This window comes from Podarcis liolepis, assembly GCF_965112155.1.
Source record: "Podarcis liolepis genome assembly, chromosome: 6".
Classification (NCBI taxonomy): Eukaryota; Metazoa; Chordata; class Lepidosauria; order Squamata; family Lacertidae; genus Podarcis; species Podarcis liolepis.
In genome coordinates, this window is record NC_139559.1 from 96,256,941 (window position 1) to 96,272,304 (window position 15,364).

General features: G+C 44.5%; 1 protein-coding gene across 2 annotated transcripts in view; it reads right to left on the reverse strand.

Annotated features, from left to right (window-relative positions):
* Nucleotides 1-1,350: 1,350 nt before the first annotated feature.
* The window catches only part of ATF6 (activating transcription factor 6), an 80,293-nt gene continuing 66,279 nt past the window's right edge, over nt 1,351-15,364 (reverse strand). For both annotated transcript variants that reach the window (XM_083507140.1, XM_083507141.1), the window contains exon 16: nt 1,351-5,527. In XM_083507140.1, the coding sequence (XP_083363266.1) occupies nt 5,319-5,527 (209 nt within the window). In that variant the 3' untranslated portion in view covers nt 1,351-5,318. The remainder of the gene's footprint in view (nt 5,528-15,364) is intronic.

Below are 15,364 nucleotides of genomic sequence, written 5' to 3' on the forward strand. Positions count from 1 at the left end.
CTCCTGGCCTGGCTTTGGCTCCAACATGTCCAGCACATGACAGTCAGCAGCATGCAGGGTAAGGGAGCACGCCTCAGGAACAGCAGCCAGGTCCAAAGCAACACCCCTGGAGCCTGTAGGCCGTGCTTCGCTCCCTTCCACCCCCACCCGCCAGCACCCGCTCCCCGCCTTGTCCCTGTACAAGCCGCCTGACTGACTGTGGGGGAAGGAGGGAGCACCTCTGTGGGGCAGAGGAGGAGGAGGAGGACCAGGCCTCTCTGGAGACCAAGAAGCTTCAGAGGCAGCAGAGGCCGCCTCAGGCCACCTGGAGTTCTAGAGCAAATCTGGTGTGCACGCAGGGCTGGAACCGCAAGGCTGTCCTGTGCCAGTGTGCTGCAGCTCCTGCGCGCTTCTGCCTGGCACCACCCCTTCAGCTGCTGAGAGGTGGGTAGTGAGAAAGAGGCTTATGGGGTGCCCTCAGCCCATCTCTGGGTGCAGCAAGACCAGCTTGCCAGTCGTGATTTGGGGCCAAAGGTGTGGGAGAGGGAGCATGGCGGCTCCTGGCACTGCTTCCCCCCAGGACTGTAGCTGCTGCATCAATCCCCAGATAGTTAAGCTCAGGGAACCTGCTGCTACGGATCAGACCCACCCCAGCCCAACCGAGGTTTGGTCCCTATTGTTGTTCGTGGACGAGTGCAGAGGAGACCGGAGATGGCAGCGCCCACAGGGGAGGCCTGAGGCAGTGAGGGATTCCCCTTGATGATGTGACCTTTGCCCTCAGAAATGGCTCCAACCTCCAGATGTGGCAATAACCATACTCATCCTTTTAAATCAATTGATCAATCCCCCCCTTTTTGGTTTGCTTTGTATTTTTAGTCAATTCCACCCCTTTTCTTCCCTTTTTCTAGGGGGGGGGATCCCCTTCTTTTAACTTTTTATCCCCTCCTATTTCTACTCTACTTTCACTGCCATCTCTTAATTATCACCAGCTTTTTATTTTTTTACTTTCATTTTCATTTTTTATTACTATTATTAAATCTTTCGATACACCTTATATTTTTTATCTTATTCATTTATTTTGCTATCACGCGTAGTTGAGTAAGATTGTCCTCCATGAATACGATCTTAACAGTGTGTCTGTAGGTGACTGTGGAAGCCAATTCTGGATCCACACATCCTTGCACAGTGGAGACATAGATTTTTGGGTCAGCAACTCAACTACCCAAGTTTGCTATTAATAGTGCATAGGCATTACTTGGGTGGGAAATAGATCTATATAATCTGACACCCACATACACAGAGATATTGAGGCCAGTGCTGCAAGATAGAATTTGAACTGAATGCACACAATAAAACCAAGCATCACTGAACTACACTTAAAAGGTTTTTAATTTATTTTTTATCTTCTAAAGAACAGATACAGAAGTAGTCCCTGATTTTGACAACCTGGCTGCAGGATGCCTTCAAGCCAAAGCAGATGCATCACCTCAGGTACAAAACACACACAGATCAAAACTATATCCCTCCCCCAAAACAGTTCATACAAACAGAAGTTACTTTCTTGAAAACAAATAAACACAATCCTGAAGAAGGAAATAACAAAAAGTACAAAAAGACAATGTGCACAATGCTGCCTTTTAACTTGTTTGTGGGGTGTTAACAAGCACACCTGGGCTTGTAGAAAAAACTGGTCTAAGCTTGGGGGGGGGCAATCAAAATGAGATCAACTCAGAAAATGGTCTCTGCTTAGCTTCTTCTGAAAGGGAGGTTTTCAGTTTTAATAAAGTGTTCTGCAAGAGTTGTGTCCGAAGCCAAGGGCAGCTGGCCAGTTGCAGACAGGCAGTGCTGAGGCTGGCAGGAGGACAGCTGAAAGCCGTGACTTTCACATGGGCTAGACAAGAGATTAATAAAGGCCCTCAAGAAGGGGGAGGCTTTTAAAATAAAGCATAGCACCCCTAACAAAGGAGGAGTGCCCTAGCAAACCAAACAGGGCTCTGCTCTAGTTCATACTGTAGCTCCTTGAACTTGCATTACTCCCCCACCCCAAGGGGCCAAGGCTAGCACTAGGAGAAGGATGTGAGCCTGGTGCACTGGGCACCCCCAAGGAACCCCGTATTATGTATAGCTAGGACATCTCTACCCAACTTAGGCCAGCATGTTGGGTGAATGAAAAATCAAAACTTGACAAAACCAAGCTGGGGGGGGGGGGCTGCCTGATTTGGCTGGTAATTGCTTGGCAGGGCCAAAAACTCAGCAGGATTCTAAATGCACCCTCAGACCATACCCTTTATTACAGAAAACGTTTGGCTATACCAAAACTGCTTGCTTCAAACTGTGTTACCGGACCATATGAGTCTGAAAAGCAGAGGAAAGCACCCCAAAATGGTTCACCCTCCAGCTATGCAACAGATCCAACACTGTAGCCTTCCTACTGGATTGTGCCCCTCTTTTTAAAGCCATCTTGCACTTCCCCCCCCCAAAAAAAACACCTTTCCAAAAATGTTTCTGTGTATATTTCCATTAATATTAAATTGTGCAAAATACGGCTTTCTACAGGGAACTGCTTTCAGGATGGTGAGATTTCTTTGTGCCCCGATGGGGGCTCAGTATCCAAGTGAACAACGCCTTCCTTAATGAAATAATGTTTCTGAACCATTACTCAGCTCTCACTAGGAGCCTGCAAGTTTCCTCTGCCGAAAAAAGGCAGCAGAATCCCTCCATGCTCAAAGGCTCTTTAGCACATACACCCTGAGACGCAGTGGAGGGGTAAAGACAATGTATGGTGGAGTTCCAGTCACATAAGCACACTTTGTAAGAGGCAAATTCACCTGTTGCATGGTAAAATTCTGGCAAAGCAAGGCATTTTCTCAGCATAATGGACAAATAAGAGCTGGCGCATATATTGTTGCTGTTGTTTATATAGTGCTGTCAATGCGCATAGACCTTACCAGGTAAGCATGAATGTTGGATCCTTGGCCTGAAGAGCTTATAAATGAAACACGGGAGACAACAGAGGCAGGAGAAGAAGGTGGAGACAAGCTAAACTGGGACTTGTCAGAGGTGGCCTCTCTCCTTTGGAGGATCTTTCCTGCTGATTTCTAGGCCCCAGAAATAAACTCTTAGCTGACGCACCAGCTGGCTCCTGGGTTTTTGGTTTGTTATTTTAAGCATGTTTAGGGTTGATGCTTTTCAATTTTCATTGCCATTTTGTTATATTGTTTGGGCTTTCCCTTATGTTTTATGTATGTCACTTTTGATACCTCGGCAGAAAGTTAATCAGTAAGTTATTTCAGTTAAAAATCAATTCACTTTAGTTACACACTCTGAGCTTTAACTATAACTACCAGCTTATTTGCACAAAATAATTGAGCACAGGAGTGGTGTACTCCAGGGAGCAGGGTAAGTTCAGATAAGCTTCATGACTGCACAATGCCACTTTCAAACGCTGCGGGACAATTTAACCCCTCCTGCTGCCAGTCATAAAAGGGTGTACAGAAGTTACAGCAACTGCATCTATAAGCCAGGATTTCTCTACCCTTGTCACATCCCATTCATAGGAGCTTCTACTGCTACTTTCCAGGTATGCGTACCTGACATTACTTGTGCAAGTGTTATTTGCACAAATGTAGTGGTATGTACAATGTCTGAACTGACTCCCTTTTTTCTATTTTAGAAACAGGCAACAAAGGAAGCAAGAGGTTGCTGGTCCTGTAACGCCTGCCCTGGTCATGCCATATTGGCATGGTCTTCTCATGCTTCTGGCATGAGGCTAGCTTTCTCTTGGGAGAAGGCAGCCATTCTTGCTGTAAGTCCTATTTGCTTCAACATCCATTTAACAGATGCGTAACACACCATCCCTGACTTACCCTTATCATATAAGTTACCCTGAGCATATATATATGGAAAGACAGCAAATATATATATATATTTAAAATAAATAAATATAAACCTTAGCCTCCTGGCTCTAGCCTCTTTTCCCTTTGCATGATCCATCCATTTTCTACGAGAGCAGCACATTTTTCTTTCCTATTCCTGACAATTTCAAAGCACATCCCAATATGGGCGCTCTATATGCCCAATATGGGTACTCAGTATGTCCACATGCTCCAAAGGAGTGGGTGGGGGGAGGCAGGGGACCTGCTCTCACTGACTGTGGACATTTAACTGGCTCTGGCTTTAGTAGCCTTTGCATCGTCTTTAAAAGACACACCCATTCCCAGCTGCCTAGAAGCTATCCCCTTTTCCCTGACAGAGTAGGGATTTGCACAGCTACAACTGTTCCCCAACACAGCTTTGCTTTGGCTTCCTTCTGCAAAGCCCAAGGTCATTACACACTGTTCTATGGCCTTATCAAGGCGATCTGTTCAAATATTGTTCATATTACATATTAGTGTTTGCAGGACAGCTCTGCCATGTCCCATGTCCCCAGGCAATGGATTTAGAAGAAGGGAAAGTGCTTTCTTAGGCTAAAAATAAAAATCTAAAGTCAGATATATGAGAGAACATGCGAAGGAGACACCCACAGGAAAGTTGAAACACTACAGCCTCAAAGCAAATTCTGGAGAAGAAGCCTCATATCCATTAAGGCCAAAAGTGCATTTAACTACAGTTGCTAAGCAAAGTTTAGCAAACTGAAGATTGGCCAGTGAGTGTGTGTGTTTCTCTGTGAGTCTGTGTGTAACTGACAAGGGGCTCTTCCAAAGTCAGTTTCAGTTCCCTCTGTGCAGGCTGATATCATGAGTCAAAACTTGGGTCTGCACAGTGAGGTCACAAGTGCCAGCCAACAGCTGCTCATAAAGACATGTCCAACCACATTCCAGACAGCACTACAACCTTGTAACCCCACTAGCTAGGGAAATAATTGCTTGCCCATCAACTATACATTATTAACTTGAGGGATGGATAACCAAAAGATCCATGCTTATGATACAACAGTTGTCTTGAGGCTGAATTAAACATCTGAAGCACGAGAAGCAAGCTGTCTTGGGAGATCTTCATCTGCAATCCACATCACCACAGCGGGGAGCTCCTTGTTTTCTCTCCCCCTCTACTTTTGCCATCGATCAAATCAAAACAACCAAAAGCCCACTTCACCTATTTTTATACAACCAAGTAATGTTTTAAAAGCATCCTGCATGTTACTGGAACAGTAGCAATGGTACAAAGCAGTGGGGACGGATTGGGTTAGTAGTCTTAGAGGCTTATTTGACAGCCTCATGTTGACTGTGATAGACTCTTGACTGAGGCAGGACACTGCCCATAAAGCTGCCATGGCAAACCCATTAAGAAGCAACCAGGCCAATTGGTCATTCTAGGGTATTAAGCCTGACTTTGGGAGCCTACTGTGGTGATTCTGTGATTGCTCTCACAGCAGGAGCTGCCTCTGGGACAGTTGGAGGAGAGCTGTAGAAGGATGTTGTATGGTTCCTCTGATGGTCTCGAAGGTAAAGAGGGATGGAGGAGCTTTTGATGTGCAAGATCCTGGTGTCCATCACTTCACAGTCTATCTGCATCATAACTTCGTAGTCTTGGCCATTGATTATTTTCTCTACAAAAGTAAAAGGAAAGAGTCATAATGGGGAAAACATTTCCCTAACTGTATGTATGTTATAACATAATCTAACATAACATAACAATATACATGCAGCTGCTGTACAGAAAAGTTGCTCCTACATTTCTTACAAACTAATTCATATGAATTGAACAACACTTTGTATGAACTAAAAAGAAAGCAGTGTTCTCTTCCATCTTTACTGGGTACATTACTTGGATGGCTTTATGCCATGAAGTGGTCTATAAATGTGTATTATTATTACAACCACCACCACCACCACCAAATTGTTGTGGAGTTGCTTTCCCACAAACTCAAAGCAGGTAACAGTCTATAAAAAAACAGGAATAACCCCACCACACTTTAGAACAAACAAGAACAACTAAAAATAAAACAAACTTCAAAAGGGAGTGATACACAGTAAATTATCCAAATGACCAGTGGGGAAAATATTTTGCACCTGTTACACTCCAGTAAATATGTCAATTTCCAAAGACACCCAAGTTTCAAAATTTAGGACAGACCACAATAAAGTCCATGTTCCTGGCATCATGGGCAGTACCAGCTGGCCTGATTTCAATTGGCATGTGGGCACATGCAAAGAGAGGCAGTCCTGAAAGTGTGTTCCAGAGCATGTTGACTAAAGATACTACGAAACCCATGATCCTTCTAGACCAGGGCTGTTTATCAGCCTTCCAGAAGTTGCCGAATTACAAAACCCTCAGCAATTAGACACATGGCCGAGTCTGATGGGAGTTGGAGTTCAGCAGTCCCTGGAGGGCCACAGGATCCCCACCCCTGTCCTAGATGTACTCAAAAATAGAACTAAACATCCACCAATGAAAATCAGTCCTGGTTGGATAGCATTTGGAAAGTGATCAGTAGGTTTCTATTTATCAAGAAGGAAGAGTGAAGAATCTCACTGGTTTCCAAGCAAAGCTGTATAAAAGTATTGTATGATTTTTAACCTGATCCCTCTGCTGTGCCTAGCTGAAGTGTGAGAAGTTTTATTTGCTTTTCTTCTTTTTTGGGAGCATGCCAGCTGTTCTTTTGCACAAGCCCCATGAAACGAGGACAGCCACCCAAGAGCAGTGCAGAGGACTGTATCTTGCACACCAGCCTTTCCTTTAAGGCACAGCCACAATGGTTGAGAGTTTGTGCCGAAGGGGCAACAAACCATCTTCAAGAGAATTTTGGGATTTTGCTTTGCCACTTATCTTTGGGAACCATATAATGTGGTGTGGTAAGAACTGGCCCTGAGGTAGAACTTTGCAAAATCACTCCTCACGTGGTCTCTGCCTTTCCATTCGCTTTTTCATTCAATGGACCTGCATCTCAGAGCTGTTCCTGCCATAATGGATGGTATTTGGTTATGCCAATATCCAAGCATAAAAAAGGCAAATTTCACCAGATGTGAAAGAGAAACAAGTGCTCAATCCTTGCTATTTCAAAAGGCAAAATCAATATATGTATAGATCACACACACACGTGTTGTGTGCATGAATTTTTTATTTGCCAAAGTATGTCAGAGATTAGTATTTTTAAATTTTAGATTTTTCTAGTTCCCCAGAAAGTATCAAGAAACTCTGGCATAAACCAATAATCAGTGCCCAAATAAAAATTAGTTTCCCCCCAAGGAAATTGTCAATATATAACTCAGAAAATACACGTTTCAAGGTAGATGGTGCAATGTCCAGTCCCTGACATCTCTACATAAAGCTACCTCAGGTAACAGCTGAAAAAGGCTTCTCTCATCCTGAAAATCTGGACCCGACAGATCAATGGCCTGACATGGGCAGTTTCCTATGTTCAACCCTGGCAGGCTGTCCACACGCCTTTGAAGCTCATGGGATTGGGCTGGAGGTGGGGATTAATTTACTCTGGATGTATTTACACATAATGGTAATTCAAGATGGAGAGAAAACAGACCAGAGTGCTGTTTCAGATGATAACAATTTAGATGATAATAGGCTTGTTTCTCCACTCCGCTAAGTGAGAAGAGAAACAGGAATGTGAAACAAGCCATACAGTTGGGGCTTAGCATTCTGTGTGAATGCAGCCATTCTAAATTTATTCATTCTGAAACTTGTACTCAAGCTTGCTGCCTCAATATTGGATGCTTTTTAGAAATTTTACACTGAGACCGATACGGAATTAAGAGGCAGACAAGGAATCAGCTTTTGCCTAGGTTCTCTTACTCATTGCAAAAATGTTTTGACCGTATTATGAGCCATCTCCCACGCTTGTATAATAACATAAGCAGTCTCTCTCTGACCTCCCTACCATCCACAATAGCTTTCAACTTCTTTTCTTTCTGCATTCATGCAAAATTGCCCTGAAGCTTGCCCCACCCCAGCACCTCTTGGTGGGTGGTCAGCTTCTCATCACTCATCAAGGGCGCACAGCCGAGAGCAGCTTGCTCCAGGGGTTTCTGCACAGTCAGTCACTGTGCGGCTATTGAACGGGCTCTTTGGATGCTGCTTCCTGCTCTCTGCCCCGCAAAGTCCAGGTGGCTGAACCGGCTAAATGCCTGTTGTGGAACAGTTGCCTGGAGGTTCTTGTGTGCTAAATGATGCTCTTCATCAGGGCTGTTCAAAGACAAGGACTACCTTTTTCATTTTCTTTCTTGACAAAACAAAATGGGGAACACATCTAACGTCAACATTTGGGTGGGGGAAAGTGTATGCAGTCCCAGATGGGACCATGCTGGATGCTAATTCTCACTCTTTATGACTGCCCGTTAATGAATCATTCACGTTGCACTCTGAGGCACAGAGGTATGACAGCAAGTACTGCCCCTTAGGAATTGAACTACTGTAGGTGGACTGGAGTTCCCTCATTTGCCTGGGAGAGAGGAAAATGTCAAATTTCTTTTCTTTCAGTCTCCCAAAACCAGTTTCTCTATGGTGGAGAATCAACACAGCAACATCATTTACTGAGTCAAACCACTGGTCTGTTTTAAACCAGTGCTGTACTCGAACAGGCAATGGCTCTCTACAGTCTTCCCCTGACCTGCTACCTGGATGAGAGTGGGAGCAGAACTATTTCCCCAAACCCAATTTCTTTCTCCCCAGTAATCATACCCCTAATTTAATAGTGCTAAAACAACTTGCATGGGTCACACCCATGAATGCCTTTTGACGTGTGTGAAGCATATGATTCCTCCTGCGTAGGGTCTCTGAGAAACTGAACCTTGGGCAGCGGTGGGGGGCCTACAATCTAGGATGTTACTCTATGCAATTATCTCTGGAATAAACAGACACAGTACTAGAGCCCTGTTTTACCCTATAGGTGCAATCAGTGAAAATCTATTGCTGAGAGCTGCAAAATATCCAGAACAACTGACTGGCCCAAACCAGAAACTAAGGAAATGTTCATTAGTAGTTAAGTGTAGCCTCAAGCTAATAATTCATACTTCGCTCCTGAATAGTCTGAAGACAGATGACACAAGTCTTCTGATGAGGCTAAAGAGGTCTAGGGCCATAAGCTAGACCTCTTGAGAACCATAAGCAAGCCACTCTGAGTTCTCTGAAGGACAGCAGGGTAGTGGCAGAATGAATATATGAACACACAAGAATAGACACTTCATACATTCAGCAGAGAATCATAAAATCAATATAGGAATAAGTCTGTAATTTCATTAATTCTGTTTCTGGTCTCTCTGTTAAAAGAAGTATTTTATTTATTTAAAAGCATTTAATATCTCCAAGGCGTTTCCGTGTTCTGTGCTGGTGCTGGCTCGCCAGAGCAGCTTCGTCACGCTGGCCACGTGACCCGGAAGTGTCTTCGGACAGCGCTGGCTCCCGGCCTCTTAAGTGAGATGAGCGCACAACCCTAGAGTCGGACACGACTGGCCCGTACGGGCAGGGGTACCTTTACCTTTACCTTTAATATCTCCAAGTTCTCTAAGGAGATATGCATATGATGTTATCCATGACACTTATACAGCTTAGTGAACAACCCAATGTGCTGCCATTAGGACTAAATGTGAGGCCTAGAGGCTATCAGTGCAGTTCCCCTTTAGCTCTCCTACACTGGAACTGGACCAGTGTTAGCAGAGAAAAGTTCTCAATACTGAAGCTGGCTGTTGAATGCAAAGGGGTTCAATGCTTCCTACCTACTCTGAAGTAGTGATACCCAATATGCCTGCCAGTGTCCTTATGGACATTTTGCCAGAGGAAAAAACAAAGCCAGCTTTGATTCTAAGTGGCAGCCAACTACTGACTTACTTTTTGCCAGTGTCTGTACAATATGTTTTCTAAGCCTAAAGAACAGAAGGCCGTCTGATGGAAACATGAATCACAAGATATGGGATATACATTAAACCCAGTATGCTGCTTCGCTGGATAAAGTTGGGCTCTGTTGGACAGTTCAGAATTACAGACTGCGCCACCATTCCATAGCCAAAGTCACCTGCACAAACCATCAGAGCCCACGTCTACATCTGAGGCAGTAACAAAAAGCAGAGCAGTCTCAGGCGCCAAAGGCCCGTAAGAAGAGCCCTTGTCATCAGTAGGAACGAAGCCAGCAGAAGTAGAACCCCTTCAGGCTCTGAAGGGAGCATATGGCAAGGCAATATTTCTCCATGGAAGAAATAGGATGCTGCCTGCTCATTTATTTATTTTTTAGTAATTCTTTTCATTAAACCAGTGTTAGATATGCAAGCTATTCACCAAATGGCTCCTTAAATTTAGGTTATGGGCACAACAATTGAATGTCTAATTGTGTACAGTGGTACCTCGGGTTACCTTTAGGTTACAGATGCTTCAGGTTACAGACTCTGCTAAACCAGAAATAGTGCTTCAGGTTAAGAACTTTGCTTCAGGATGAGAACAGAAATCGTGCAGCGGCGGTACAGCGGCAGCAGGAGGCCCCCATTAGCTAAAGTGGTGCTTCAGGTTAAGAACAGTTTCAGGTTAAGAACGGACCTCCAGAACGAATTAAGTTCTTAACCCAAGGTACCACTGTATATTGTATATTTAGCGTTTTACAATTCAGTTGCACATTTTAACAATTACAGTATTATTACAATTATTGTTATTATTATAGTAAAAAAAAATTGGGAACACGTGAACTAATACACAATTCACATCAGTAATGCATTTTAATAGCAACTGTTAATTGGACACCACAAACATAAATGGGGCTCAGGCTTAGCAATAGTGGCCAACCATAAGTATTAAGTACAGTGGTACCCTGGTTCTCAAATTTAATTTGTTCAACTTCCAGAATGGTTTGAAAACCAAGGTGCAGCTTCTGATTGGCTGCAGGAGCTTCCTGCACTCAATTGGAAGCTGCAGAAGCCGCTTTGGACGTTTGGCTTCCAAAAAACATTCACAAACCGGAACACTCACTTCTGGGTTTGAAACATTTGGGAGCCGATTTGTTTGACAACTAAGGCGTTTGACAACCAAGGTACCACTGTACTTGGATGTGTGTGTGTGTGTGTGTGTGTGCTCTCTCTCTCTCTCCCTCTCTGCCCAATATGTTATGTTGCAACTTCAGCAAGTATTGCAGTCACAGTTAAATACAGCCGTACCTTGGAAGTCGAATAGCTTAATTACTGAACGTTTTGGCTTCCGAACATCACAAACTCAGAAGTGACTATTTCGGTTTGCAAATTATTTTTGGAACCCGAATGTCCCACAGGGCTTCTGCGGCTTCAAACCGAGTGCAGGAAGCTCCTGCAGTTAACTGGAAGCCACGTTTTGGTTTTCAAATGTTTTGGAAATCAAACGGACTTCCGGAACAGATTCTGTTTGACTTCCAAGGTTCGACTGTACGTCTATTACAGTATACCAAAATTCTTGGCAGAACGGGTCTAACAGTGCATTCCTAACCATTTCCACACAGATATAGATCCTACTGAATGCAAAAGGGACTTACTCCTAGGCAAATGGGATTGGGATTGCAACCTAATTCAGTGGTTTTCAAGCAGTGAGCTGTGGCACCCGGGGGTGCCTTGAATGATGGTGAGGGATGCCGCACGCAACACTGGTCTCTGTCCCTCTTCCCTCCGCTCTCTCCTCTGATGCCCTCTTGCTTCTCTGCTTCCCAAAGGCTTGTGTGACTGTTTGTTGCAGCAGCCCTGGCTAGAAGCTCCGCAGGCGAATGGCATCTCTGGGGCCGGCCAAGGGGTGCTGGTTGCCAGGAGCTGAGGTGGCCTCGGAATACACAAGAAAGCAGGCAAGGGAGCCCAGCCAGCCAGGCCAACAGCCTTGCTGCTAGGAATGGACAGACACGACCCAGGCCCTTCTGGGGCAGTGTGAGGAGGCACCTCTCTTTGAGGCAGGGGGCAGGGGCAGCTCAGGAACTGGAGGCGACAGCAGCAGCTGCCCAGGGGACTCCCAAGAAGGGAGAGGCTGCCAGCTCTGAAGGCAAGGGGTGGCATAACTGTGCTCCTGAACCCCACAAGGATGCTGCAGAAAAAATTTAGTTGGTCAAGGGAGTCGTGGACTCAAAAAGGTTGAAAACCTCTGACCTAATTCATTATTTTTGTGCATTACCTCTCCAGCAGCATGCTTATGAACACTCCATTCACAATATTTTTTAATTTTTTTTTTTGCAGGACTGCCCGTACAGCTGAACCTGGATGCAGCGAAGTTGGCTGATGCTGAGTTACATAATGTTCGGCTACAACTTGGACATAGTTTTGCCAAGTTGTGTGTGTGTGTTTTGATGTTTAACTACTGTGAGTTACCTACAATGTATCATATTACATAAATGAAGGCAAGGGAATTACCCCCCTGCCCAGATGTCTGGATAATATAAAAAGATCAACTGTTGCCTTTTGCACTCTGAAACATGTGGCAAATCTCAGTTGTTGTTGTTGTTGTTGTTGTTGTTGTTGTTGTTGTTGTTGTTGTTGTTGTTTAAAGAATGCCTTTTGTATGTAGTATAAATTCGGGCTCTGGGTTATGAACTGCAATTTGAAACAGTCTCCCTAATTCTAATCCGACCCTCTAACCACTAGGGAAGGCAGGGCTTCCAGAGAATGAAACCAAGAGGGTCTTTCTCTTCAGGAAAGATGGGCTACCACACTCTTATAGTCAAGGAATCAAATGGGCAGTCAAGCACAAGTGAAATTACAGTAAATTAGCTGTGTGGTTTTACCTGTGTGTCTTACAAACTGACCAAGACAGTTGCAAAATCTGCCTGTGGCTCAGGGAATGAGCCCCGAAGACATGGCCACACTATCCAGCAGTAAAATATATGCAAAGGCACTTGACTTGTATAGTCAGTCATGGTGTTTGCAAAAGGCACATTTACACCAGAGTTGTTTGTATGTTTGTGATGCAATATTTGCCTTGAAAACAGGGATATTGGAAGAAATCTCGATAGTCATATTCAGACAAAATTCTATAGTTTCAAGAAGAATACCAGCTCAGCCCATCCCCAATTTTCAAGGGCAACAGGAAAGTCCCGGAGCACACATTTTAACACTGAATCTCAGCCAGAGATCTCACAATGAAGTTCCCTATGTATTTCTGCAATGTACCTCTTCTGTTTGAACACCAGTTTCATCTGCTGCAAAATGAAATACGGCAGAGCAGATGCGGCCTTCAGTTTGCCCCTCAGGACTGGACAGGGAGGGGGGAGGCGTGCAGCAGCTAACCAGGACTGAGACTGGACTGTTTGAATCTGAACAGCGCAGCTGTATCTCATCCCACAGCTCAATTCCTGCAAATGCCGTGACTCAAACTAAACTGCGCTGCTCTAGCTCTACCATCCAGTGTGGTCTGGACAACGTTTCCATCAGAAGAGTTGCTAAGTGTTACCAAATAAGACTATAAACACCCATGGGGCTGTAACAGCAAAAAAATGGCTAAAAATACACTATGTTCCAAGCACATACCAGAACATTTTGACAGATCTCCCTTCAGTGCTTCATTTGTTGACCTAACACATAAGTATCTTTTTGCCTTATGAAACCAGGGACTTCATTTCAATGCAAGAATCTATTTTAAAACCAGTTCCAACCACCATTGCAAGAGACAGCTTCTTCTGCAACACATTAAAAAAAATCTGATTAAGAGTTGCTTGGATCCCATTGCTACTTATGTATAAACACAGAATCCTTGAATTGTAGAGTTGGAAGGGACCTTAATGTGCCACACGACATGAAACAAAGGGCATCTCACTGATCTGTTTCCCCCACATCCTGGTCCCACCTTCGCTGTGAAAGAGCTATTCCAGTACTGCCAGTACAAGCGGAAGGAAAACAGCTGTACAGACACATCTAAGCTGAACAAAGGGGCCCAATAAGCTTCCTATTTTGCTGCTTGCATGGGACTAGCAGGTCACAACTCATACCTGGTGGGCTGTGATTGGCTAAGAACAGGAACGGGGAACCTGCCAGAGATGAGAAACCCGTGGTCCTGCAAGGGTTGCTGGATGCCTGCTCCCATCTGCATGTCAACTGGTCAGTGATGATGGGACTTGTAGTTCAACAATATTGTGAAGGGCTGCAGGTCTCCCACCCCCAGCTTAGCAGCTTATAAATATGGCTAGTGCACCCCACAATTCCAGGGCAGCAACAAAAGTGGAATTGGCCACAAAATGTGACTTTCTGAGAATCTCAACTGTCATTTGAAAAGATCCAGGTTTCCAGCTCCTGTGAGTGTGAAGATATGCTAGAAAGCGTGTAAGTAACACCTACTGAAATATCAGATGCCAAGAAGTTGGCCAAGTTTCCAGGCTGTGGGCTGAGTTTCGATGCTCCAATACTTGCCCAACTCAAGTCAAGTAGAACAATACGCTAGTAGAAAAATATTATACATCATAAAAGAAAATTGTGCAAATTTGCTTGATATGCATAATTTACGAAAGCTACAGAATTCAGTTTTTCTTGCCACAGAATTTGTATGACAGAATGTGATTCAATTTTTTTTTTAAGCACAGAACAATTAAGGTTGGGTGTTCACAATGCAGGTGTGAGACGGAAAGCAGCCAACAGTCCCTTGACCTGAGCAAATCTGCAATTTCCCTTGGGATGCAGCAAGACAGCTATATCATGGAGCTCTTTCATGGCAGATGCTATATCAGCCATGATCTCCCTTTCCTCACTATCCGAAAACAATATGCAAGGGAAAAGATGGAAAGAAAGATAAGGTTTATTATGGACAGAGAATGGAGAGCTCAGCCTAGACAGACTGATTTCATAACCCAAGAACAGCCCTGACTCATTTCTCGGACCCTGTTTTATTCCCACGCTTTTGCAGAAGGAAATGTTATGGGAAAAAGCAGAAAGCTGAATCCCAGAGACTGCTAGTCATAAGCTGTAAAACAATAAAAACTGCCGGGGGGGGGGGGAGACTTGATCAGGGATACCATCATTCATTCAGATTAAGTAAAATGTTAATCAAAGCAGAGAGAGAAAGGGCGGGGGGCGAGAAAAAGTAGCACCAATACTTTTTCAGATTTGTAATCATAATCATAATAATTTATTTGTAGCCCGCCCTATGTGGGTTGCCCCAGCCACTCTGGGTGGCTTCCAGCATATATAAAAACATAGTAAAACATTAACCTTAAAAAGCTTCCCTATACAGGGCTGCCTTCAGATGTTTCCTAAATGTTATATAATTACTCATCTCCTTGACATCTGATGGGAGGGCATTTCACAGGGAGGGCGCCACTACTGAGAAGGCCCTCTGCCTGGTTCCCTGTAGCTTCACTTCTCGCTGTGTGGGTACCGCTAGAAGGCCCTCGGCGCTGGACCTCAGTGTCCAGGCTGAACGATGGGGGTGGAGACACTCCTTCAGGTATACTGGACTGAGGCCATTTAGGGCTTTAAAGGTCAGCACCAACACTTTGAATTGTGCTCGGAAACGTACT